Source organism: Phyllostomus hastatus, unplaced genomic scaffold, assembly GCF_019186645.2.
Source record: "Phyllostomus hastatus isolate PE091 unplaced genomic scaffold, TTU_PhHast_1.1 phas_contig_159, whole genome shotgun sequence".
NCBI lineage: Eukaryota > Metazoa > Chordata > Mammalia > Chiroptera > Phyllostomidae > Phyllostomus > Phyllostomus hastatus.
The window spans coordinates 30,558,647-30,583,898 of NW_025333640.1; the positions used below are offsets into that span (position 1 = coordinate 30,558,647).

General features: G+C 40.0%; 1 protein-coding gene across 7 annotated transcripts in view; it reads left to right on the forward strand.

Annotated features, from left to right (window-relative positions):
• The window catches only part of ELF2 (E74 like ETS transcription factor 2), an 84,923-nt gene that overhangs the window by 45,553 nt on the left and 14,118 nt on the right, over positions 1–25,252 (forward strand). The window contains exon 1 of one of the 7 annotated variants that reach the window (XM_045831463.1): positions 16,473–16,914. The exons of 5 other annotated variants lie outside the window; for them this stretch is intronic. In XM_045831463.1, coding sequence (XP_045687419.1) covers positions 16,857–16,914 — 58 coding nt within the window. In that variant the 5' untranslated portion in view covers positions 16,473–16,856. Of the gene's footprint in view, positions 1–16,472; positions 16,915–25,252 lie in introns of those variants that run through there. One more of the 7 variants, XM_045831462.1, reaches the window with a different exon arrangement.

The window sequence follows — 25,252 nt, forward strand, 5'->3', positions numbered from 1 at the left end:
AGCTCCCTCATAGCTAGTGAACTGTTCTTACCCGCCTCCCGCCAACCTGTCTGCCGCTGCAGATGCGGGCACGCTCCCGTCCGCCCTCAGCGAAAGGCGTGAAGGTGAAGAGGTTGTACAGCTGGTCTTTCTCGTGGGGATTAAAGCTGGGTGCTTCCGGACGGTGCTGTTTCAGAGCGTGGGGGAGTCAGTGTCCCTTATTCATCTTCCATGCCCTTTTGCAAACTGGGAAAAGGGTGAGTTTTCTTCAGTCCACCACTTAGGGGGGTCATGAACACTTCCAACACGGGCATTAACCGTTAACTTTGGTACTGTTTTTCATGGGCCTCTTTGGCCATACGGTGACGCCTGTGGACCTCTCAGAACATGTTTTAAAAATATATGAAACACCAAGGATTACTAAGCACCAAATATATTGAAATAGAGCTTTCAGACTATTTTACTTGTGGTATGTTAATGCATGTGCTTCTTGAATAATGCGTTAATTAGATCTAGTGGCAGGTCTAAATCACTGCTATAATTTGAAAGTAGGGATGGCCACAGATTTTATTTTGAGATACCTCGTAGCAGTTATAATTCAGTGGGAAAATATTTGATTTCCATTGGTCACGAAGTCACAGATACTGCCCAAACTACTGCAGCTTGTACCTTTCTAAAAAGTGAAAGTGCCAAATTTCCGTTAGAATCTAAAAAAAGCATTTTCCCACGTCTCTTCCTATTGTTTTAGCTCTCATGCACCTTCCCCTCAGCCTTGCCTCCTCCAGATCCTGCCCCGCCCTATTCTCTTTCCCTAGTACGAACTCATCGCAGGGATCTGAAAGCCATTTGAAGTGCGTCACTTACTGAACAGTCTTAGGATCCCTCCTAAGGACCACCACCTCCCAATTAGGTAGTGTTGGTTTTTCGTGCCCCTTAATTGCTTGACTTAACTTAACTCATTCTACAACATTCTTATGCTTGAACATTTAACACATTTCTTTAAAGACTTATTTAGCCCTGGTTGGTGCGGCTCAGCGGATTGAGTGCCAGCCTGTGAACGGAGAGGTTGCTGGTTTGAATCCCAGTCAGGGCACATGCCTGGGTTGCAGGCCAGGTCCCCAGTTGGGGGCGTGCAATAGGCAACCAATCAGTTTTGCACGTCCATGTTTCTCTCCCTCTCTTTCTCCCTTCCTTCTAAAAATAAATAAATAAACTCTTTCAAAAAGGCTTATTTAATATTTTATGACCTCTTTGTTGGCCTGAGATCTCATCTATGTCCATGACAGAATTTCTGTGGCCAGTGGCCCTCAAACTTGGGCATAGATCAGAATCATCTAGGACACTTGTTAAAATACAAATTGCGAGGCCTCACCTTCTGAATTTCTGACACGGTGGGTCTGGGGTGGCACTCACTATTTGGCATTTTCAGCAGGTCCCCAGCTGATCCTGATGCTGATGCTGCTGGCTCAGGTTTGAGACATTATCTAGACAGTTGGGAACGACAGCACCAATAGAGAGCTTCTGCCTTTGTGAAAACCCAACTAATAACTGTAGTTTTTTAAAGTATCAAACCCATCACAAAAGATTGTCATTGGGGGTGAAAGACACTGAAGTTCTTTCAGGTGTGTGTGAGATGACATAATGCACTCCTACGGTTAGTTCATTGGTAAGCATTCACTGAGCACCTCCATGCCAGCTACTATTTGAGGCGTGGGGCTAGAGCGGTAGACAAGGCAGGTGAGGTCTCTGTATTCCTGGTGCTTACCCTCTAGTGGGGAAAGCATGAAAGATCACCGTTCTGTAAAAGTGCTTTGTCACAAGTCAGATTACCTAAATTAGCAACTCCTGAAATTGTTCTCTGGGTTAATATTTGCAATTAAGCTAAAATTAAAAAAACTCAAGAATCATTTCTCTTGCAGCCTTTGCAGCAGCAGATAAATTCTCTTTGCCTTTCCTCTTCCATATGACAGTTATTAAGTACAGTTGAGATACTGGTAAAGTTAGTATTTATAAAGTAAAAACTACCTTTGACATACAGAGTACTGTCATAGCTCCCAGGGAGGAAGTGGAATGAGACGTGGTGCCTTAAAGACATTTACCAACCAGCGGAGTTGGAAAAAGCAGGCATTCGAAGAAATAATTGTACGGAGTAGACAAAGAATTGCTGCAGAAGGTAGCTGATCTCAAGGGTCCCGATTGCATTATTGCTTCTGTGATGGGTCATACTGAAATTTCATCATAAGGGCACAGATGACAGTTCAGACCTCTGGGATGAGGGGCAGAGGAGCAGGTCAGGTCGAACTATGCGTTTGTAAATCTCACCATTGTAGTTTTTTTATGCGTGGAAGCAGTACTGTCAGAACACATGAGTGACTTCTTTTTTCTCTTCACAGAAAGTCAGGGAGCAGGGCTAAGAACTCAGCCTGTTTGCAGTGGGTAGTTACAGTGTGGGAATGGGATTAGGAAGGGAGGTAGGACTAATTTTTATTTTTTTACATTGCTATAACTCTTTTCATTGAGCATATCAAGGGAGGAAATAATGTAGCCTGATTCCTCTCTTCCCCTTAGACTCTATTAAGATAGAGTACCAGTTCGTATAATAGAAATTCCAGATTCTCCAAGTTTAAGGTCAGTGTTTGGTCATAACTGAATGTTTTATTTTTTTTTCACCTTGTAAGTCAGCCAAATATATATATATATATATTACTGAAAAGGAATAAACAATTAAGTGTTTTTATTTAACTGAAAAGACTTTTCATATGTTTTATATTAGTCTAGGTGGTGGAAGTATGAATTATCTATCCTTCAGGACTTATTTAAGGATATATATGAACAAAATGAATTATGTGTTAGCCAGAACTCTGGAGAGATTTTCTTACTACCAAATGAGCTTACAAAAGTGTTACATCAAAAAGACAAGAGCTGAGTCTCGAATCCAGTTGTCAAGAAGATACAGGGGTCCCCCCTCAGTAACCCAGGGGGACTGGTTCCAGGGTCCCCTCGGATACTCAGTCCACTGAGCCACACCAGCCAGGGTCATACTTCTTGTTTAGGTGTTTGGCAAGACGTTTAGGGAAACCGGAACCATTTTTTTTCTATAGTGCCTTTTTTCCATCTGCTACTTAATTCTCCAAAAATAAAGATTTAGAGTATCTTCGAAGGAGGTAATTATTTTTTTTAAAGATTTTATTTATTTTCAGAGAGGGAAGGGAGGGAGACAGAGAGAGAGAAACATCAATGTGCAGTTGCTGGGGTCGTGGCCTGCAACCGAGTCATGTACCCTGACTGGGAATCGAACCTGCGATGCTTTGGTTTGCAGCCCGAGCTCAATCCACTGAGCTACGCCAGCTAGGGCTAAGGAGGTAATTCTTTTGAAGAGGAAACCAAAGATTTGGGTCAAGAGGGCAAAGAAGTCAAAGGTGCTGATTTCTTTTTGAGACATTTGCTTTTTTGAATAAACCTGAACATCCTTTTCTTCTCTAAAGACATTGGTCCTCAGCATCGCTTTGAGTTTATAGCATTAAGCTCTGGCCATTTGGTTTGGAGAAAACAAGGTGGGCAGAATCACATTTGTTTTTAATTCCACTGCGACAACTGCATGCCTATTTAGGAGGCCCCTCAGAAGTGCCAGTTATCTGTTCGAGATGGCAGAACACTCGTTAGTCTGTCTAGGCATCGTCTGCAGGCCTGTGCTCTGGGAAGAGAGACCCCACAAAAAAGGAAGAACTTTTGGTGAACTTCATCCTTGGGAGTAAAAGTAAAGGGCAGAAGTGTCAGGGCATTCAGCTCACCATCTCCCGAAGGAACGATCGGTTAGGGACCACCACCGTAAACATATCACCCTCTGTTTACTTTTGCCACCTTCTGTTTTTCAACAGGAATTAGTAGCAAGTGCTTAAATCTCTATACAGTTGTGTTTGGGGGCTGCAAGGAATAGGGAGGCTAATGAGAGACGAGTTCATTCTGCAGTTCGTCTTCGGGGAAACAGACTTCCAAAAGATAGAACAGCTGAAAGAAGAAGAAAGCAGGCTGCCTTCTGGTGCTGACAAAGGGGGGAAAAAGTGCCAGGAACCGCCCTTACTCTGAGATCCTTTGTGGGGTTATTTGAGACTGCCAGCGGTGTGGATAGCATTTCCTGTGTGTGGGAGGGCTGGGATAAGAAATTAAATATGGCCCTTGCTGTGAAGGAGCTGGCTCTCAATTAGGGAAAATACATAAGAAAACAAGTCTTTATAACCTAAGGTTTAATAAAATCAGTGTGAGAATGAGAAGGAGAGAGCTATTAGCTGTTGTGATGGGGAAAGTTCATATTTTAGCTGAGCCAGAGAGGATAAATAAAAATTTGCGGGGGAAGCGTTAAGAAAACAAATTTAATGACACCTATTAAAGCATGGTAAGGGAAACTTTATTCAGGGTGGGGGTTGGGGTGGGGGTAGAGACACCACGGCAGTGGAATTTTGTATTGGGGATAGCAGGTTCAACACTGAATACGGTGGGCAGGTGAAGGGTGGTAGTGGAGGAGCAGGGTGGGGTCTGTGGGTGGGACACTAAGAGGGGACGGACATGAGGAGTAGCGTCATTCTGGCCAACCCGACCTAACTAGATTCTTGCTGAAGACAGGCCAGGGTCAGCAGACTTCATTTTAACTCTTGTCCCTTTTTCTTACTATTTCGGGCAATCCATTCTTCACATAGTAGTAGCCAAAGTGACTTAAAATAGGTATCTGTTAATTCAATCATGGCACTCTTTTTTTTCATTAAAAACTTTTCAGTGGGTTCTACTGGTAATTACACTTAGGATGATATATTCAGGATATTTCAAGACGTTGAATAATTTGGCTCGTACCTAGCTAGAAGCTACAACAATAACATCAACAACACCCCTGACATGTAAAACTTCTTTACTATGTTGCCAGAAGTAGTTAGGGCTTTACATATTAACATATTTAATATTCCCAACAACCCTAGGTTGAAGAACTTTTCCAAGGCTTTTTTTTATAAAGATTTTATTTATGTTTTTAGAGAGAGAGGAGAGGAGGGAGAAAGAGAGGGAGAGAAACATCAATGTGTGGTTGCCTCTCACGTGGCCCCTACTGGGGACCTGGCCCGCAACCCAGGCATGTGCCCTAGATTGGGAATCGAACTGGTGACCCTTTGGTTCACAGCCTGCGCTCAATCCACTGAGCTACACCAGCCAGGGCTTTTCCAAGGCTTTTAAAAAAAATTTCCAAAAACTTTTGCCATCAGTTTAAGTGGTAAAGCAAGGCTTTAAACCTGGATAGTCTGTAGAGCTCTGGAGCCCTGGCTGTCAAGTATTAAGATGATTTTTATCACACCCTGGAACACACACACACACAGTTGTCTTTTCACCTTTTCATTAATCCATACCTCACAGGGCTCTCACCTATGCGGCTTTTTTTTTTTTTCTTGGAACACACTGCTTTCCATTGTTCAGCTTCTAACTCCTGGTCGTCCTTTAGGTCTTAGTCTGAATGTCACGTTCTCTGAGAGAGAGGCTTAGCTGAGACTCTTCCATCTCAGGACGGTTCTGTTATTTTTGTCACAGCCCCCCCCCCCCACCCCTTGTAGGGGAGGGGTTGGCACCTATAACTTGTGATACAATAAGCTCCCATGATAAGGTAGTAAATAATTCCAGAATTTTCAAATTGTGTAAAATACGGCACTCTTGTGAGTTTAATAAAAGGACGCGAGTCGCTCTCGTGTGAAGATAGGAAAGTGGCTGGAGGGGGTTCCAGGGCCCGGACCGGGGCGTCCGAAAGAGGCTGGGATCCGCCTGTGGTTTGGTGCCACCTGGTGGTGGTTGCGCGCTCCAGTGACTGCTCTCGCGGGTGCGGGGGAAGTAGAGTGGAAGAAAGGAGGCCATTGCTAGGTCACTTATCTGATTCCATGTATTCACGGAGTTTTCCTCTGTTATATTTATATTTGTGTTTGTCCGTTTGGTGTTGCCACACAGTGTTGCATACAGCCAGACCACACACACCGCGTTCACTGGTATTGCTCAGAGCCCGATGCCAGGGAGGTTCTCAGTGAAGGGTTTGTTGAATGAGGGAGTGAGTGAATGAGAAGACATGGTGAATCAGAACCGCAGGCCGGGAATTTTGTATTTTACTCGGAGACGGACAAAGAATGCAGTTTAACTGGGGGTTAGGCTTTGTAGAGACCTACGGCCGAGAAACAAAAAGGTAGGAAGACAGAGCGCCGCCAGGTTGTGGGGGCCCTTGAACAAAACAGGAGCCGTGTGAAACATGATCCGGAGAAGAGGAGAAGTGAAAAGGACATTTATTTTAAGCAACTAGGGCATACTGAAATAATAGAGATAGAAGATACAGCTTCCAAAATACGGAGTTGGGGGGGTAGGGTAGAGAATACAGCAAACTTGACAAATATAACAAAGGGCAACAAAAGTGGAAAAAACCCTGGAAATACAAATCATAAGTCAAGATAGTAGAAATAAGTCCCAGACACCAGAAATTATACTAAAATCACGTACTGTGATCTTAACATGGGTCTGTGCTATTTTTAACAGGTACACAGAACAGAATTAAATGTGCTACCTATACATATATAAGTATGGAGTCCTATCAGATGCTTTTACAGCCTTCTTTGATAAGTCATGGTTTTTCTTCTCCTTTTTTAAAAAGATTTTATTTATTTATTTTTAGAGAAGGGGAAGGGAGGGAGAAAGAGAGAGAGAGAAACATCAATGTGTGGTTGCTTCTCATGTGCCCCGCAATGCGGACCTGGCCTGCAATCCAGGCATGTGCGCTGATTGAGAATCAAATCGGCGACCCTTTGGTTCACAGGTTGGCGTTCAGTCCACTGAGCCACACCAGCCAGGACTGACTTTTCTTCTTCTCTAATGTCATTTAATTGACAGATTTTCAGACATCGACCTCTCCTTGTGTTTGAGAATACATGTCGCTCATCATTTTGCTTTGGTTCCCTTTAAAATAAGGGCCTTTCATAAGTGATAAGGAACTATAATTTTCTTTTGTATTGTCCTTATCTGGTTTTGGGATCAAGATTACGATAGGCTACTAAATAATTCAGGTTGCTTTCATTTATTATTGTCTTCTATTTTCTGCAACTATTTCTATAAGGTAAAAATTAATCTTACAATTTGTAGGAATTTCCCTGAAGAGACATTAAAGGGATTTTATTTTGTGGAGAGAAGGTTTTAGACAACATTTTGATTTCTTTCCTACTTACTATTCTACTCAGGTTTTTAAATATAGTTTCTTTATACAGTTTATCTATATTTTAACTTTATTAGATTACAATTTTCATAATGCTGATTTAATATATTTTTTTAAATTTTATTTATTTTTAGAGAGGGAAGGGAGGGAGAAAGAGAGAGAAACATCAATGTGGGGTTGCTGGGGGTCATGACCTGCAACCCAGGCATGTGATTCCTGACTGGGAATCGAACCTGCGACACTTTGGTTTGCAGCCCACGCTCAATCCATTGAGCTACACCAGCCAGGGCTTGATTTAATATTTTTTATGTCGTACCTATAGTTTCACACCTTTTTGTTCTGTATTACATTTACACCTTCTCTTGATAACTCTTACCAAGGTCCATCTGTTTTATGAATCTTTTCAGATCATCTTTTGTTTTTGTTTTTTAGAATATCTGGTTTTTAAAATATATTTCTCTCTTTCATTTTGCTTGCTCTTCATTATTTCCTTCCTTCTTGTTTCTTTGTGTTCTGTTAATTTTTCCATGTTTATGAATTGAATGTGCTTTGCTTGTTTATTTTTTAAACTTTTAATTTCCTGACCTCTAGTATTATTTTAGCTATGTCACACATAGTTTGGCATGTTGTATTTTTATTGTAATTAATTTCTGAATATTTTAAAATTACTTTATGATTTCCCTTTTATTCCAAAGACTACTTAACATATGCTGCAAAGGAAAACATGTATTAATTAGACTATATCAAAATTTAAAATTTTTATAAGACAAAGGATACCATAGACCAACCTAAATAAAAGCCAGACAGCAGGCTGGCAGAAGAGATTTGCAACATGTATTTGAACTATTAGCAAGAATATGTTAACATTCTTGAGATCAGTAAGACAAAAGGTGTCATAGGAAAATGACAAAGGCTATGAATAAACATTTCATAGGGGAAATGTTAATGGCTAGTAAGTGTATGAAAAAATGTCTATCAGTACTTATTAAGTATATGCAAATTAATACAACAGTGTAAAATTTCTTGTCACGCAACAGATGGCAAGATTTTAAAAAGTCTGATCATAATTTTTATTGACAAGAATGTGAGAAAAATGGGAACTCTGACACATCACTGGTGGGATTTTAGATTTGCACATCTACTTTGGAGAGAGTAACATCAAATTAAAAATGCCATTATTTTGTGAACCAAAAATTCTATGTATAGGTATGTACTGTGGAGATACTCTAGCATACAGCTTAAAAAAACCTAGATAAGATTTTTTGCAGCGTTGTTGATATAAGCAAAAAATGGAAGCAACTTTATTTTCTTCCCAGCAGATAATTTGATGAATAAAATGGGTGAATTCATGTACTGAAATACTTTGTAGCATCTAAAAAGCATAGCTGTATTTACTTATAGCAACATGGATAGAATATAGATCATGAATGAAAAAAGTACATTATAGAATGGCATATGTAGTATAATGTCACTTATATACCCAAAGCATGCAAAATAATGCTATATATCATTCCAGGATACACACACATGCAAACATATATATGCACAAAAACATAAAGGTGTAAAACATATACTGAAAGAGTACATACAGAACTCAAGTTGGTGGTTTCTTTGGATAGACGGAATGGTGAATAAAGGCTGGAGGTAGTAGTCAAAGATGCCGTCTTCACCTTTAATATGTTATTTCTTAGGGGAAAAACCCCACTTTCATGCCATAAATGACAAAATAGTTGGTCCTGGGTAGGGGGAACTTGACTGTTTATTACATTATTTTTTGTAATTTCATGCACGTTTTATTTAGATCCCTCTCAAAAATTAGATGAGATGAGTTCCTAAGCTAGAAACACAAATGACTCATTTCCAGCCTGGGAAGATGGTGATGTGCCATGGATAGAGGAAACAAAGGAGATCTGTAGATAAAAGGCCTTTAGATGTCAGTGGATTTTCCCAATGAAGATGCTTACCATAAATTGGAAACTAGAACCTGGAGCTAAAAAAATAGTGAGTCGAGCCTGGAGATGTTGACTTTTGAATCAGTGCAGAAGTAATACTGAAGGCATCCCTGGCTGGTGTAACTCAGTGGATTGAACGCTGGCCTGTAAACCAAAGGGTGTCTGGTTCAATTCCAAGTCAGGGCACATGTCTGGGCTGCTGGCCAGGTCCCCAGTAGGGGGCGCGCAAGGAGCAACCACATACTGATGTTTCTCTCTCTCTCTTTCTCCTTCCTTTCCCTTCTCTCTAAAAATAAATACATAAAATAAAATAAAAATGCTGAAAGCCCGGGTGGTGAATGGATGCTAAATGCCATTCTTGGTAGAGAGTGAAGAGAGAAGGTGGCACTTGGGGAGAACTCTCACGACTAAGGGCTGTTTAAAAGTGGGTGAGATCAACTGAAAAGAAAGAAAGAGGAATACAAACAAAGCCAGCCAGTTTAAAAGTTTATTAGGAAAAGCAGATGAAGGGAATGATTTCAATAATGGGTGGTCAGTAATGCCATCTGTTTGGATAAGTCGACTCAGGTGGAGACTAAGAAGAGGTCTCAGGGTTTGGTCATTAAAAGCTCAGTCAGTGCTGACTTAACCATTTTTTTTTAATTATATTTTCTTGATTATGCTATTGCAGTTGTCCTCATCCCCCCCGCCCGCTTCAAAGCTCAATGTTGACTTTTGAAGAACCTTTCAATGGGGTAAGGTGCAGAAGCTGTATTTCAAGGGGAGGGGGTAGGGTGCAGGGTGCGGAGAAATTAGTCTGAATATTCCTTTTGGAATCAATCAAAATAGAATTTGACTTGTAATATGTTTAATAACTCTAGTAAAATTTTCATAAACATGCTAAAAAAGAACAATGTTTTTAGCTCTTGTAAAGTTTCAGAGGAATTGAAGAAAAACTTCCAGATACTAACCATTCTCTAATGATAATACATAACCTATGCCCTTGAAATGAGTTCATTTAGGACATGTTAAATGTTAGGACATTTAAATATTTCAGAGGTTATTTAAAATACAGAGATCGTTAACTATTTTAACTCACTTTTCAGGGTGTCATGCACCTGAGGGTGCTTAGTAGGTGCTCTTTGAAAACAGTTGTTTGTCTGCCGTCCGTTAGAGAAGACTGCCTCCCATAACCAGTTGACAGTCTTCTGGGAGTGTCAGCTAAGGGTTGGAAGCTGTGTTTGCTGCCCGGGATAAACCATTAGGTGAAGAAGCCAGGTCCCAGAGAGTCTGGCCCGGGGGTAACTTAAGTAAAATGCAGGAAACATGAACCTAAGGCAAATCATCAGTCTCAAAATCGGTACATACTGGATCCCCATTCATCCCAGTGTTCTCATGGTCCACAAATGCATGTATCAACATAACTTAGGATAAAATAACTCTCGGGAGTTGTGGATGTCTTCGAGAATCTTAAAATTGCCATGGGCCTTTTCAGAATAATGTACATTTTGCCAGCAAAATTTTATGGTTTTCTACTCACTATGAAAAACCCATGTCTTGCCCTGACCAGGTGGCTCAGTTGGTTGGAACATCGTTCCCTACACCAAAAAGGGTGTGGGCTCCCACATATGCCTAGGGCACATACCTAGGTTGTGGGTTCGATCCCCAGCCGGGGAGCACGTGGGAGGCAACTGATCCGTATTCTCTCTCACATCAATGTTTCTCTCCCTCTCCCTTTCTTCCTTTCTATCTAAAGTCAATAAATATATTCTCCAGTGAGGACTAAAAAAAAAAATCCATGTCTTATGAAGGCTTTTATACACATAATTTAATTTTCCTGAGTAGTAGTCCAAATTGTAACATATACCCACTAAGCAATTTTGTGTATCATACTGTCTCTAAGAATTTCACCCTTTCTGTGTGAACTGAGAAAGCTTTTTTAAAAAATATGAAATGAAATGTCAGAAGTTTAAAAATTTTTTTTTAAAGATTTTATTTACTTTTATTTACTTTTAGACAGAGGGGAAGGAAGGGAGAAAGACAGGGAAACATCAGTGTGTGGTTGCCTCTCGCACGCCCCCTACTGGGGACTTGACCCACAACCCAGGCCTGTGCCCTGATCTGGGAATCCAACCAGAGACCCTTTGGTTCACAGGCCTGCGCTCAATCCACTGAGTAGCCACACCAGGGCTAGAAAGTTTATTTTTTTTTTTTGTCATGTTATTTAGTGCTATCAGGAGTAGTAATAGGTGCCTGCAACAGAAACTTGCTCAAAGGAAGTGCTGGGTAATTATTTGTTGAATAAATGAATGAATATGTGACTATGGGTTCAAACATCTTCATTTTAATAACATTTTATAAAATGTGACCATTAAATAAAATAGTAGTATACAAACTGCAAATAGAGAATTAAACAGTAGTATAAAAATAGGAAAAAATTCACTTTTTTTCTCTTTGTAAGTCTGTAGTCTGCATTCCTACACTTATTGTCAATCTTCCAGTGTTGGGGAACCAGGCTTTACCTAAATCACTTGGCTCCAGTGTGTTGTCCTTGGTAGACATGTTTTTCTCATAGCTGAGTTTTCTTGACCCCTTTTTTCTGCTAAGCACGCCCAATACACCACAGCCCAGCTTTGGATTTCATCCTTAGTCTGGTTTTGTCAGAAAAGCTTAGACCGTTTGGCCTCCTCTTACTGTTCTCCCACCATTCACTGCTCAAAGTTTTTTTCCACTTAGAGAAATTTCTTAGAAAGATTCTTAACCATTGCTTTAGCTTTTGACATTGAAAAAAGCAAAACAACCATTTTGTAATTCATAAATATAATAGTAAAATGGATTTTTAAATCTATTTTATTACCTCTGAGTTTATAGATGAAGATTGTTTTGCAGAATTTTTGTCTTTGAAGTCACAGATACTATGTGACTTTGGTCAAATTATTTCACTTCGTGGGGCCTCAGTTTCCTGATGTGTGAAATGAGGGCATTGGGCTAAAGCAGTGATTCTCAAATAATTCTACCATTGGTAGTTAAAGAGCTGTTAGCATTACTAAAATGGGAAATTGGCATCCTTCTTCCATATTATAGAAAGATAACATTAATGGACAGACAATCTTCTCCATTTGATTCCTATCTATAATTTTTTAATTTTTTACTTCTTAAATGGCATTTTTTTCTTTTGTTGATTTTTTTATTCTCACCCAGGGGCATTTTTTTCACTGCTTTTAGAGAGAGAGGAAGAGGGGAGACAGAGAGAAACATCGATGTGAGAGAGAAACATCGATTGGTTGCCTGCCACACGCACCCTAACAAGGGCTTGAACCCCAAGTCTAGGCATGTTGCCCCTGACTGGAAATCAGCCCTGCAACCTTTTGGTGTACAGATGGCATTCCAGCCAACTGAGCCACACCAACCAGGGCCTACCTAAAATTTTTTTAAACTTTAAAGCTTGTTTTGACCTTTGTTTGTACTAGTATCTGATAGAACACACAATTCTGTATGTTTTTTTTTAAGTAAAATATATATCTCATTCGTAGTTGTTAGGAAAAGAGATCATGATATTCAGGTTCCTTATTTTTTGACAACCTCTTGGTGATGTTGTTTCTAGGCTCCTTTCCAACCATAACATTTCCTGATTCTGTGTACTAGATAAAAGGAAAATGCAAATGAAATCACCCGGGCAAGCTAAAGATAAAAAAAGACGTTGAAAAATCTATATGGTATTAGAAACACTTGTAATCTCCCAAGAATGTTTTCCACCTTGGTTACTGCAGGACCATAAAATCATTTGAATAGCCCAGGACATCTAATTATTTTTAGTTTCATTAGACTTTAATGATAACGAGTATATTATGAAGACTTGTTTTCAAAATAGAGAGACTGGAGGATGAAAGAGTTGATGCCCAGCCCGTCAAGAATTAAGAAATGGAGAGTACTGCTCAGGACTCAGTAGTTGAAAATTAGAGGTCGTTTAATAACTTTACCCTGTTCTTTCGTCATCTAAGCTGGGAGATGTCACTAGTTGGGAGTTTAAACTGCTCCTTCCCCCTGTGTTATTTCTCTTTTGCTGATTTACAACTCACCCCAAATTTAGCAGCTTAAAACAACAACCCTTTATTATAGTTTTTGAGGTTGAGGTTTGGGGAGTAGCTTACCGGCACGGTTCCAGCTCTGGGGTCTTTCTAAAAGCTGCAGTCATCCGACACCTTGACTAGGGCTGGAGGTCCCGCCTCCCAGGCTGCTCTGTCCCGTGACTGCTGGTAGGATGCCACTGTCCCTCGACTGAATGGGCTCCTCCACCGAGTTACTTGAGTGTCCTCATAGCATGGCAGCAGGCTTCCTTCCCGAGAGTGACACGACCGCGGAGGTCGCGCTGGGAGTTTCTGAAGTCACACCGCAGCAACTCAGCTTTCTGCTCTTTGTTGGTGGTGAGCCATCAAGTCCGGCCCACACTCAGAGGGAGAAGTGGAATTAGGCTCCACCTCTTGTCTGAGAAAGAATTTTCAGACAAGAAGATCCATGACATTTAAACAGGCCTTGTTACTTTGGCAGTTGGGGAGTGTTTGAGGGTAAGAGTCAGGTGCTTGGGTTCGAATCCTGGCCCTGCCTCCCACTGATTCAGACCTCCGTCAAGGAACCTTAGATTCCTCATCCACAAAAGGAGCACAATAGTAGTATCTATTTCATAGTAAGGTAGAGAGGAATAAGTGAGGAAAGTGAAGAGAAATAAGAGTTCGCTATTTTTAAATTTTTTTTCCCTGCTAGGACACAGCAGTAACATTGATATAAGGGATGTCTTTTTGTGATATTAACAGAATATGAATTTGCTCTCTAGTGTCTACCATGTTAACCTGCCTTTTCTTACTCAATTTTTTATTCTGCTTATTAATATCCACTGAATCTTGAAGACTTGAGAAATGCAAATGTATGTATGTGTGTGATATGTGCATATACACATATACATATGAATATATTCATTTGTATTGCATGGTTTGAGTCACATTGTATGGGAAATACATATTAAATCCTACCACATTTATATATTTAATATTTTGCCATGTTGTTAAATTCTGCAAACGTGTGTTTAATAGAACAATCCACTGACTGTCTTTTTTTTTTAGATTTTATTTATTTATTTTTAGAGAGGGAGAAGGGAGGGAGAAAGAGAGGGACAGAAACATCATTGTGTGGTTGCCTCTCACACACCCTCTATTGGGGACCTGGCCTGGAATCCAGGCATGTGGCCTGACTGGGAATCGAACCAGCAACCCTTTGCTTTGTAGGCCCATGCTCAGTCCACTGAGCCACACCAGCCAGGGCTAGAACAATCCATGATGTCTTGATTGCTTCCTTAGGCTAGCCCCTGGGAATGAAATTCCTAGATCAGAATATATGCATGGCTTTCACATTTTTGATATGTAATGTCCATTGCTTTCCTGAAAGTTTGTATTGATTTCTGTTTGTAGCAGCAGCCTGCCCTTACTTGCCATTCCTAGTATTACTGGTTTCTAAAAAGTATTGGTGGTTTTTGAAAGCCTAGTTTGAATAGCAAGGCAGAATTCCATTTACAGTAATAGCACAACAGAATTGCAGTAAAGCCCAGAAAAGTGTATTTTTACAAGAGCATTAAATGTATAGAAATCAGTTTTTCTTCATTAATTTCTGGCATTAACAAACACATGCATATATATATATATAGTGTATGTGTGTATATAATAACTGAAGTATTATGGAGGAATAGATGTAGCTTCTATTTTCTTGGAACTTAAAATATAAGGTTGACATGGATACACATAATTAAGATGTGCAGCAAGTAAGTACACACACGCACATGTACTATTCACTTAAGATACAGATCAGAAAGCAAATAGTAAAGTAAAAGGTAGGTATCTGGCTTCATGCCGATTCCCACGTTGAGGACAGGGCTCCTCCTTGAGCCAAGCTTACTTGTCACATCCAGGAAAAAGTAAACCTTTGGCTTACATGACTCTTCTCCCTTCTAAATGTAATACATGCAAGCCTGATTGATGGGAGTGGAAATTCAGATTTGCTGTAATTTCAATTATCTGCCTAAAGCCAGCAATTACTGCTTTGTGTTCCTTATCACCCGGAACCTGGCTGTCTAGGATGCTGCCTATCAGAGGATAATCCTTGTTTCAAATTGACTAGAAATAAAAAAATACAAGCTACCAGTCATGGAGTTCCTTTTGTCCAGTGGGTGGGAAGGTCACCTGTGCAAGAAAGGGGTCCCTGTTTGGTTTAAGGGGAGCGCACTTCGGAAATGGCCTGTGGGTTCATTTTTGGGAGGATGGGATCATGCTGTAGGGCCCAGGGAAGGGGAAAGAGAGAGTGAGTGAGCGCAAATGAGCATTTAGAAGAAGTGAAAAGAACATCTGAATTTGCACTGACATATTGGGCATATATTTGTCAAATAATGTTGCATTAATGTTACCAGTGGAAAAAAAATTTTTCTCCAGATTATCAGCACAGTTCATTCACTTCAGATCATAGCAAGTAAGCCTTACTCTGAATTTGTAAGTGCCAAATCTTTTTTGTGTGTATTCAGCACTTACTGTGTAGGGCGCATTGTTATGTAAATTTTGTGTAGCAACAACTTTAGGGCAAGTTTTGTCTCAAACATATTTTTTATGTTATGAAATTCTTAAACTGGGGAAGCATTTTTTTTTGTTTGTTTTAATGAAGCCTCATTTGAGTCCTTTTGTTGGTTTGATTTCCTGTGTTAACAAATTTATAAGTCACCGAATGACACTTTACCTCCTCCCTCTTCTGCTGCGTTTTAATATGGACTTTACTTGTAAAAATGTTTCTGTGAAAAACATTTTAAAAAGTAGACGATGATATGAATGTATACGTTTGTTACCAAATGAACCCAGTAGAAAGGAAAGGGTGCTTGAATTTCGTGACTAGCAGATTGGGGAAGGATAGTCAGATCTCCCCGAGGTTGGCACGTTCTGCTGTTGACTAATAAATGCCTGTTTCGTGTCTCTGTAACGCAGGGAAAGGGACGCAGGCGGTCTCTCCAAGAACTGGAAGCGCCTTACTTTCCAAGTACAGTTTTTAGGATATTTTGTGGGTATGACTTTTTTTTTTGGGGGGTGGGTACTCCAGTTTTAAAGGGCAGCCCTTTCAAGTGAGTGGTTGTGCCCAAGCTGGGAAACGGTCAAAACAAGTTAAACAGCCACCTTTATTTACAGCCGCGGGACTAGGGACGAGCTGTCTTCCAGGAAGAAAATTGGGCTCATGGCTCTCGTCCAGAGCGGGGACAATTACAGACTTTCCCTCCGCACAGCGTGAAATGTGCCTCTTCCTGCCCGGGGGCCCCGCGCGGGCCGCGGGTCTCGGGGCGACTTCCAGCCTCAGGTGTCCCCCCGGGTCGCGGGCCGGGCCGGGCCGCCCTCGGGCGGGCGTCCGGGACTTCCTGTCTGGGCGCGGGGCGGAAGGATCGCGTTGCCAGCCGAGGCGGCCGCCGCCGCCGCCGCCGCCGCCCCTGCCGTTAGGTGGTGGGGTTTCTCAGCCCGGCGGCGGGAGGCGGGCCGGCCTCGGCTTCCTGTCGGAGGACGCGCAAGGATCTGGGCGTCTGAGAGTGTGCGAGTGCGTGAGTGTGTGTGTCGGCCGCACGGCGTGTCTTCGGCTGTGGGTTCCGCCTCCTCCCCTGCCGCCGCTGCTCACGGTGTAAGTCAATGTGAAGCAGCAGCTCCAGCCCCGGGATAAACATGGCGACGTCTCTGCATGAGGGACCCACGAACCAGCTGGATCTGCTCATCCGGGCCGGTAAGGGCAGGGGAACTTTTCTCCCGTGCACCCGTGCAGCAGGAGAGGGGTGCACGGAAGGCGGGGTGACTCCCCTGTGGCGGTCAGCGCCGCGGGTACAGTGTGCACCTCAGTCGCCGGGGCGGCCGGGGGGAAAGGGGGGTAGTGAATGAAGTAATGGAGGCGACGAATCAGGAAGTGATCACCTTGGAGAGTAACCTGCCTCGAATCCGGCGCCGCCGCTCCGGGGTGGCTCGGGCGGGCGGCGGCGGCAGCTGTCGGGCAGAGTGCTGGCAGCGGGCGCCGGGGAGCCGAGCCGCAGTTAAGTTGGGGACTCGGGGGCGGACGAGTTGTGCGCTTCGCCGCAGTTGCCGAGGAACCAGGAAGTGAGTGAGGCTGTTGTCTGTGGGCTGCGCCTGCCACGCTGTCTGGCCGGGGAGGCCGCTGCTGCCCGCGGCCGGGGGCGGAGGGCTCCGCCGGCGGACCCTCGCCGCCCCCCGCCCCGTCCTCCTCCAGCTCGGTCCCGAGACCCACCACTTCCGCGTGGACGAGGCGGCCCCGGGCCTTGTCCGGGGGACCGCTACCCGCCAAAAGAAAAAATGCCGTGACCCTCCCTCGCATCCCCACCTTGTGTAATCTCAGGAGTAACGGTTCTGGGAAGGGCCACTTAATGCGGAGGGGCCCGGGGTGCCGCTTCTTTTGGCGGCCCGCCTCCCCTTCCTCATTTCACGGGTGGCTGTAAAGAAGTAGGTTTATGCCCCTTCCCTCGTGGGTTTTTTTTTTTTTTTTTTTACGGGGGAAGAATGGGAAGGACACGGAATATGTCGTGTACTCCTGACCTGGGGCGTTGGGGTGTCAGAGAAGGAGGTTTATTTTTGTAAACGGTGAGTGAATGTGAAGGAGTGGGGCGGCGGGAGGGAGTCTTGGCCCCAGGGAAGTCTCAGCACGGAATTGCCCCCTTTTCCCCTCCCCCCCAAACCTCCCACCATAGCGGAAGCGCCTCGGAGAGGACAGAACGGCCGGGATTGACAGGCCTCTGGTTCCAATCTGCTCGCTGAAACGTTCCAATTGAGAACGTTGATTTCTGGGGGCGGGACTCCGGGTGCGCGCTGGGCCAATGAAGATTGGGCGGGAGTGAAGCTGACAATGTACGCATGGAATTGGAGGGAAGAGGAGTGTAAACACGGAAGTGGCCGCGGGGGTGGGGGATGTGCAGCGCTACTGCTGCAGCGGAAGGGCACGGACTTAAGTTACATAGAAAAAGCAGCTTTACTTTATAGACAGCGCAGCCAGGGTCCGGAATCGATGCAGCAGTGCTTGCATCCTATTTACTTACTGGAATAATAAACATACATGTTCCTTTCCCCGGCTCTGTTTCATATCGCCATCGATGGGAATTGGGAGATAGGAAATATTCACGGAAGAGTAATGCCGTGAAAGGTCTTGCCCTCTGTTTTCCATCCATTGTTTTTAGGTAGGGAACGTGAAATTAAGTTTGGTTGGTGAAACTGATTCTTTTTCGATTGGGGGGAATCATGAACACATGCGTGTCTCTAAATTTTACAGAACTTCAAGTTGAAATAAAGTTTAGAATACTTTAACCATGTGTATTGTGTCACATATGGGTGACCAACCTTTATTCTATAAAATGTAATACTAAACGTTTCAAAGCTCTCAAAGAACAATCAGTTTACTGAGTAGTGATTGAAACACATTTGACAGTTATTTTCTGATCAAAGGAAGAAGTTATTAGTAAATAAGAGTCAGTACGAGGAGAACTTGTTTTTTTGTGTGTGTGCTCAGTCCACTAATAACACAATATGAATTAAGGGTATTTGAATTTATATGAATGATTAGGTCATGATATTTCTGGGAGTGATAAACGTTACATTTCAATAAATGTTTCCATTGGTTTTGAACCTACCAAAAGAACCTAAGAATAACCTTTGCAGTTTGAATTTTGAAAAATATTGTAAAGGTAGAGGGCTTAATTTTGCTGATGGAAGGTGTCATAAGCCTTTGGAATTATTGTTAAAACTGAATGTGACCTGTAGATATTTTGCTTGGAGTAGATGCATGTCAGTCCACAGTTTGAAAATACAAATCATCTCCCTTTGTTAAGTTTTTTTTTTTTTTTTTACTTAAATGCTGACTTCCACCCCTACTGCATTTCTTTAGTGTATACAAACCTTACAGTTGTAGTTTGCTTCATGATTTTAATGTCCTCTAAGGAATATGTTTTACATATAATTGTTTTCAAAATATTTCCTCAATCATGTTCATGTAATCTGAGGCTCCTTTACAAGCCCTATTTTAGAAGGAAACTTGATATATGTTTGCTGATTTACCCAAGGCTTATTCAAGTGAGTTAACGTTGGGGAGGGAAGGTGGCCCAGAAAATGAAGAACCATGGATCTAAATTTTTATTGCTGCTAGATTCCAGTGGCAGAGAGTAGTTTGTAATGATTGTATTTGTAAAATGGACACAATGATAACTTTTTAACTCCCTTGAGGGAGGTTGTCAGGTATTACACATAATTCCTTCTCAGAGATTTTACAGTGTAATTGAAGACACAGATGAAAACTTGTATTATACGTAAATATATAAATGTTAATATGCAGTGATTGCTATAATGGGTTGATGATTAGTGTAGAATGACTGTTAAAAGTTTGTTTCCTCCATAAGTTTTCCTTGTTAAGTTGAATATTGTTAGCATAACTTTTTTCTAAGCAAGTAATAAAGTACTTAGTATTACCACTACTATTGTTATTTGTTAAGGTACTAGGGGATATATTTTGCTTTTATTTCCCTCCTTTAGAGGCTTAAATATCAACTTTAGCTATCAACTTCAGCTTTAGATATAAACATTTACTGTTAGAGGAATTTGACTGAAGAATAAAATGAGTGAGGTTAGTGTTATTAAAAATCACTTTTAGCTTTGGCTGGCTAGCTGAGTTGGCTTGAGCATCATTCTGATATACCAAGGCTGTGGGTTTGATCCTGGGTCAGGGCACAAACAAGAAACAACCAATTGCATAAATGGGTAGAAAGCAAAGCAATGTCTTTGTGTCTCTCTGTCTCTCAAATTGATAATTAAAAATAAAATAAATAAATAAATCACTCAGTGTACAAAATATTTTTGTGGTGAAGACTTGACATTTTTTATAAAACTTTCACTGGCAACAAGATATATGACAATAGAGCCTTAACTCTGAAGTCAGGAGATGAGGACCTCCATCTAGCTGTTACTAAATTATCTCTGTACTAGTGACTGAACTTCTTTAAGGCTTCATTAGGATTGATTAGGTGACCTCTAATGGTTTAAGTTCTAAAATTTTAAGTGGCTCAGAAATATTTAGTGGAAGGTGAAGGATTTTCTTTTTTTCTTTTTTATTTATTTCTTTACATCATGTAAATGAACATAAAGTTTATTTTAGTTAGTCTTTGTGCTAAATTGGAACTTGAATATGACTATGATATAGTCCACTTAACTGTTAGGCTTATTTCTAGTGTTATATGTACATATAGTATATTATAGGAAAAATGGATGTCTGTAGGGGAAAAAACAAATGTTACTTTCGTAATGTTTATGCAAAAATATAGGGTATTATGGTCTGGATTTTCTGGAAAGTTTTCAGTTTAAAATATTCTGCATTATTTTCATGCATACTTTCCTTTCTTTTTGAGAATTTGAGAATTGAGAAATAGAGTCCCCAGAAGCTTTGTTCTACTTTAAGGCAGTTGTTCAATGAAAGGGGAAATTTTTTTTCTGGAAATTTAGCCTTAGCATTTTCACTGATAAAACAAAAGTTGTCCAGTTTGTTGAAGTTCATCTTGAAATTTGAATGTGAAAATCTGATTTCTAACTTACTATTTATTGGAATATCTAATATCAATCTTGAAAAGATCACCAATTTGAAAAAAGTTTAGCAGTATGTAAAAAGATGAAACATTAAAAAATATTTTATTTATTTTTAGAGAGAGGGCAAGGAAGGGAGAGAGGGAGAGAAACATTGATGAGTGAGAGATACATCAATCAGTTGCCTCTTCCACACCCCCATCTGGGGACTGGGCCAGCAACCCAGCCATGTGCCTTGACCAGGAATCAAACCAGAGACCTTCGGTTCACAGACCAGCACTCAATCCACTGAGCCACACCAGCTGGAGCAAAACATATGTTTAAATAAAGCTGAAAGAATGTCATTACCTTAAAATTTTTTTTTCTTGAAAATGTGGTTAAGAAATTACTCCAGAATCCATGGAAGCATAGTACTAAAATTCATATAAAAACTGAGTTAAAGAGTAACATCAGTGTAGTCAGTAAGGATAATTCAACATAAAACAATTTTTTTCAGAAACAGATTTGGTTGTTTGGAGAGAGGCAGGCATGAGAGTGTTCTTGATAATTATTCAAATTCTTTCTATTAACTATAGGGTAAATATTTAAAAGGGTGCAGTGAAATATTTATGAAAAATTTAAAAAATCTTTTATGTATAAGTGGACAAAAATACTGTTGTGCTTATCGAAATGGAATAATAATTTTTCATTTTATACATTGATGTTTATGTTCAGATGCTAAAACTTACAGAAACATGAGGATAGAATTTGGGTGTTTATTAATCATATCTGATAAATTACAGCTGAAAGTCTACGAAACTAAAATTTCTGATTTGGGGATTCTGGAAGTCTGTTAAGTCAAAATTGTTCTCATAATAATATTAACACCTTATTTACCTTTCACTTTGAGAAGTGCTCAGAGGAGTTTTCTGGAGGCTATTACAACAGATTGAATTAAGAAGCAAATAGGAGTCCAGCTGTTATCTACCATGTATTTAGAAGATTTGCAGAAGTGTAAAATAAAGCTAATCACTATTTTTTTTATTTTAGAAAGGTTATTTTGAATAAAAATATTACTTGCATTTACAGGTATTGGGTTTATTAAATGAGTTAATATACATTTTTAAAGTTTTCTTATAGGATAAATTTCAAATAGGATAAATGTTCATAGGTCTGTACAAACAGAATCTCTGCAGTCCTCAATAATTCGGGTGTAATGGGGTCCTTTTACCAGAAAGGTTTGAAAATAGCTGAAATACAGTTTTATGTAGGCAACACTTTTCAGTAATGTGGCCACTAGCCACATGACCTATTTAGCACATGAAATGTGGCTGAGAAACTAAATTTTTAATTAAAAAAAATTTTATTTAAATGTAAAAGCTGATGCAGTGGAAAACCTTACGTCCAATTACATGTTGAAATGACAATATCTTGGATATACTGGGTTAAGTAAAAAGTATTAATTTAACCTTTTGCTTTTTTTTAGTGTGGCTACTGGAAATTTTAAATTATGTAGTTCATGTTATATTTTTATTAGACAGCTCTACTTTATAATCTTTTTCTTTTTCCCCTTTAAACCTTGTAGCACAACTATATTGATTAGAAAGTCAGAGGGGAACAGGTAAAGGTGGAATGTCCCAGATCTTTCACCTTTCCCCTCTTTTCATTGCATTCCGTTTGTATTCTTCACTCACCTGTTAGGTTATAGCCGCGGGGCATTAGAGGAGAAGCTGTGGTGAGTCAGGTGTGGTACTTTAGTGATGACCTTGTAATGCTAGTTTATGGTCTTGCTTGGAGGAGAATGCCACTCTCATTTAATGAAGTGTTTTCTAATTTTTTCCCACTGCTCTCAATTAAACTGCTGTTATTTTTTACTTTTGACTTTAAGAACATTGTTATGAGCTAGATCCATTGCCAGCATTCTCTTCTGCAAAGCTGAGAGGTATGTCTCTTGTCAGACTTAATTACCAAGTTTGGTATTTAGTAACAGCTGTTGAGTGAGGCTGGAATAGTCTACCATACAAACACCAGTTGATTAGAAAGCTAGAAACAGAATAAGAAACAGACTCTCACCAATAGTAAAGGAAGGCGTAAGCAAATTTAATGGCACTATGATTTAAAATAAAATAGTTTTGAAATTTATTTGATACATTTATTTCTTCAAGGAGTATTAAACCAGCAACACCAACTACTAGTGTTAACTGGAAAATATCTGTCAGATTAACTTTTGGGTCACTGTTTCTTTTTTTAAAGCGAGTTGCTTATTATTTCCTCCCATATTTTTTGTGCACACCAGTAAATCAGGTTTTAAATTAGAAAAAAGGAATTTTCAGCCCTTGCTTATATAATAGATTGCTTTCTTCAATTGTACAACATTTTAGAAAAGATTTTATTTTCAGAGAGAGAGGGGAAGAGAGGGAGAGAAATATCAATGTGTATTGCAACCCCCTCTGGGGACCTGGCCCTAAAGCTAGGCATGTGCCCTGGGAATTGAACCCGTGACCTTTTGGTCCGCAGGCCCGCACTCAATCCACTGAGCCACGCCAGCCAGAGCTGATTGTACCACATTGTAAAAACTCATGTTTGTCCTTAAGAGTTGTGCAGAATTTTTAAATTGTGTTTGACTTATTGGTCAGAAGGTAGTGTTAAAAAGTTTTTAAAAGCTACAGAAACTTGAAGAGGAGAAATATTTCTTAAATTTCTATTATCAAAAATGACTTCTCAACTTATGTCAGTGAAAGACAAGTAAAAAGAGTGCTCACTTTTATAAAATGGGTGAAATATTCTTGGAAACTATTGTGGGGCATTAGTGTAGACTAAGTGAGTTCTTAGGTGTTCATTTTTTTTTAGGATGTGCTTATGGTTATTTTGGTAAGTAAAAATGATTAAATAAAGTCAGTAAGCATCAAAAAAAGAAATCAGTGCTCTTAATAAGCTGTTAGTTTACAGAGTAACTTTAAATTAATTTTGCACTTTTATTTAGCTTTCAAATGTTTTACTTTCTTTTGACACTTTCTGAACTATCAGCGTAAGCTTCATAAGGCCAGCAATCTGGTCACATGTGTATCTCAGGTTTGTAGCGTAGGGTCTGGCACGTGATGAATGCTCAACCAACCATTTGTTGACTGCACATAGAGTATTAGATCTTCTGATTGGTACTTCATAGAAAAGGTATGCATTTTCTTTATTCTCATTCTAAAGTTAAAGCATAAATAAGGAAAGTTTCTTTTTAAGTTTGTATATCTTTTATTTGTTTTAATCTATAAATATGAAATATTTCTGGGAAATAATAATAGTATGTTGAGGTCAGAAATATGAGCTAGAAAATAATTTCCACTCATATAACTAATATGAAATTAATGCTGTCTCAAACTACATAGGAACTCAGGTAGTATAATATATAACATTTAGGCAAATTTCATTTGCTCCTAATTTAAATATCTGGTGGAATTCTGTTGCTGTATTATCAAATATTTGATGCTCTGATTTTAATGTGGTAGTTTTAGGTTTCGTCTTAATACAATTACATAAGGAATTAGTTTATCCAGGACAGTTTATTAATAGCACCTAAGACAACAGCTAAATTGCAACACAGGCATACTTTAAAAAGAATGAAGTTCCTAGCGTGAATTTTCAAAACCTGTGAATTTGCTTACCAGGTTCTTTATTGTATGTGAGTATTTATAGGGAGGTACTTTGAAAAAAATACTTGAATTGCAATGTATTTTATACTTACTAATAATTAAGTTTCTTAAAGTTGAGCTGGAAGCACTGATTGAATCCTTTGCTTCAGTGAAGCTGCAGATAAGAGTAAGCAGGGTCACCTAAAGATAGATTTACTTAGAGGTTTGGCTGCCTCTCTGGAACCGTTTAGCTTTGAGCAGATTTCCATAAATGGAAAGAGCAACTGGAGAGACCCAGTACCTTGGTTGAGAGTGTGGATGATGTGCAACAGGTGGTAAAAGTCACTGGATTTTTTTTTTTTTTTTTAACAAATGCTCTCCAAATGACTGATATTTAAGGCTGAGCCTTTAGCATTTGGGGAATTTTGAGATTAAGTGAATTTTGTTTTTCAATTAAAAGTCTCCTGGAAACAGTTTTTAAAAGATTCATATCTTTAGTGTGTAGAACTTGTGAATTTGTAATATGGTTTTATAAAATTCATATAAATACATCCTATTAGTTTTAGAGGACATCTTCAGGGAAATATGTTAACTTGGAAACATATATACCCATGTTTCAGAACCATTTACCAAGTAGAAGATTCAATATTTTAAGTCAGGATGTGAAATTAATATTTCATTAAGATAATACATTTGTGCTTCAATTGCCTATTTTTTCTCTAAGGTTGGTGGGTTCTTAACTTCAATACATAAAAGACACACTTGCATGCCTACTGTATGAAAAGTCTGTGTTAGGAACTATAACTGATATAAAGATGAATTAATATAGTCTCTCTGATATCAAAGGCTTTATAATCTTAACCAGAGTGATAAGAAATTATCACTGCTTACCGAATT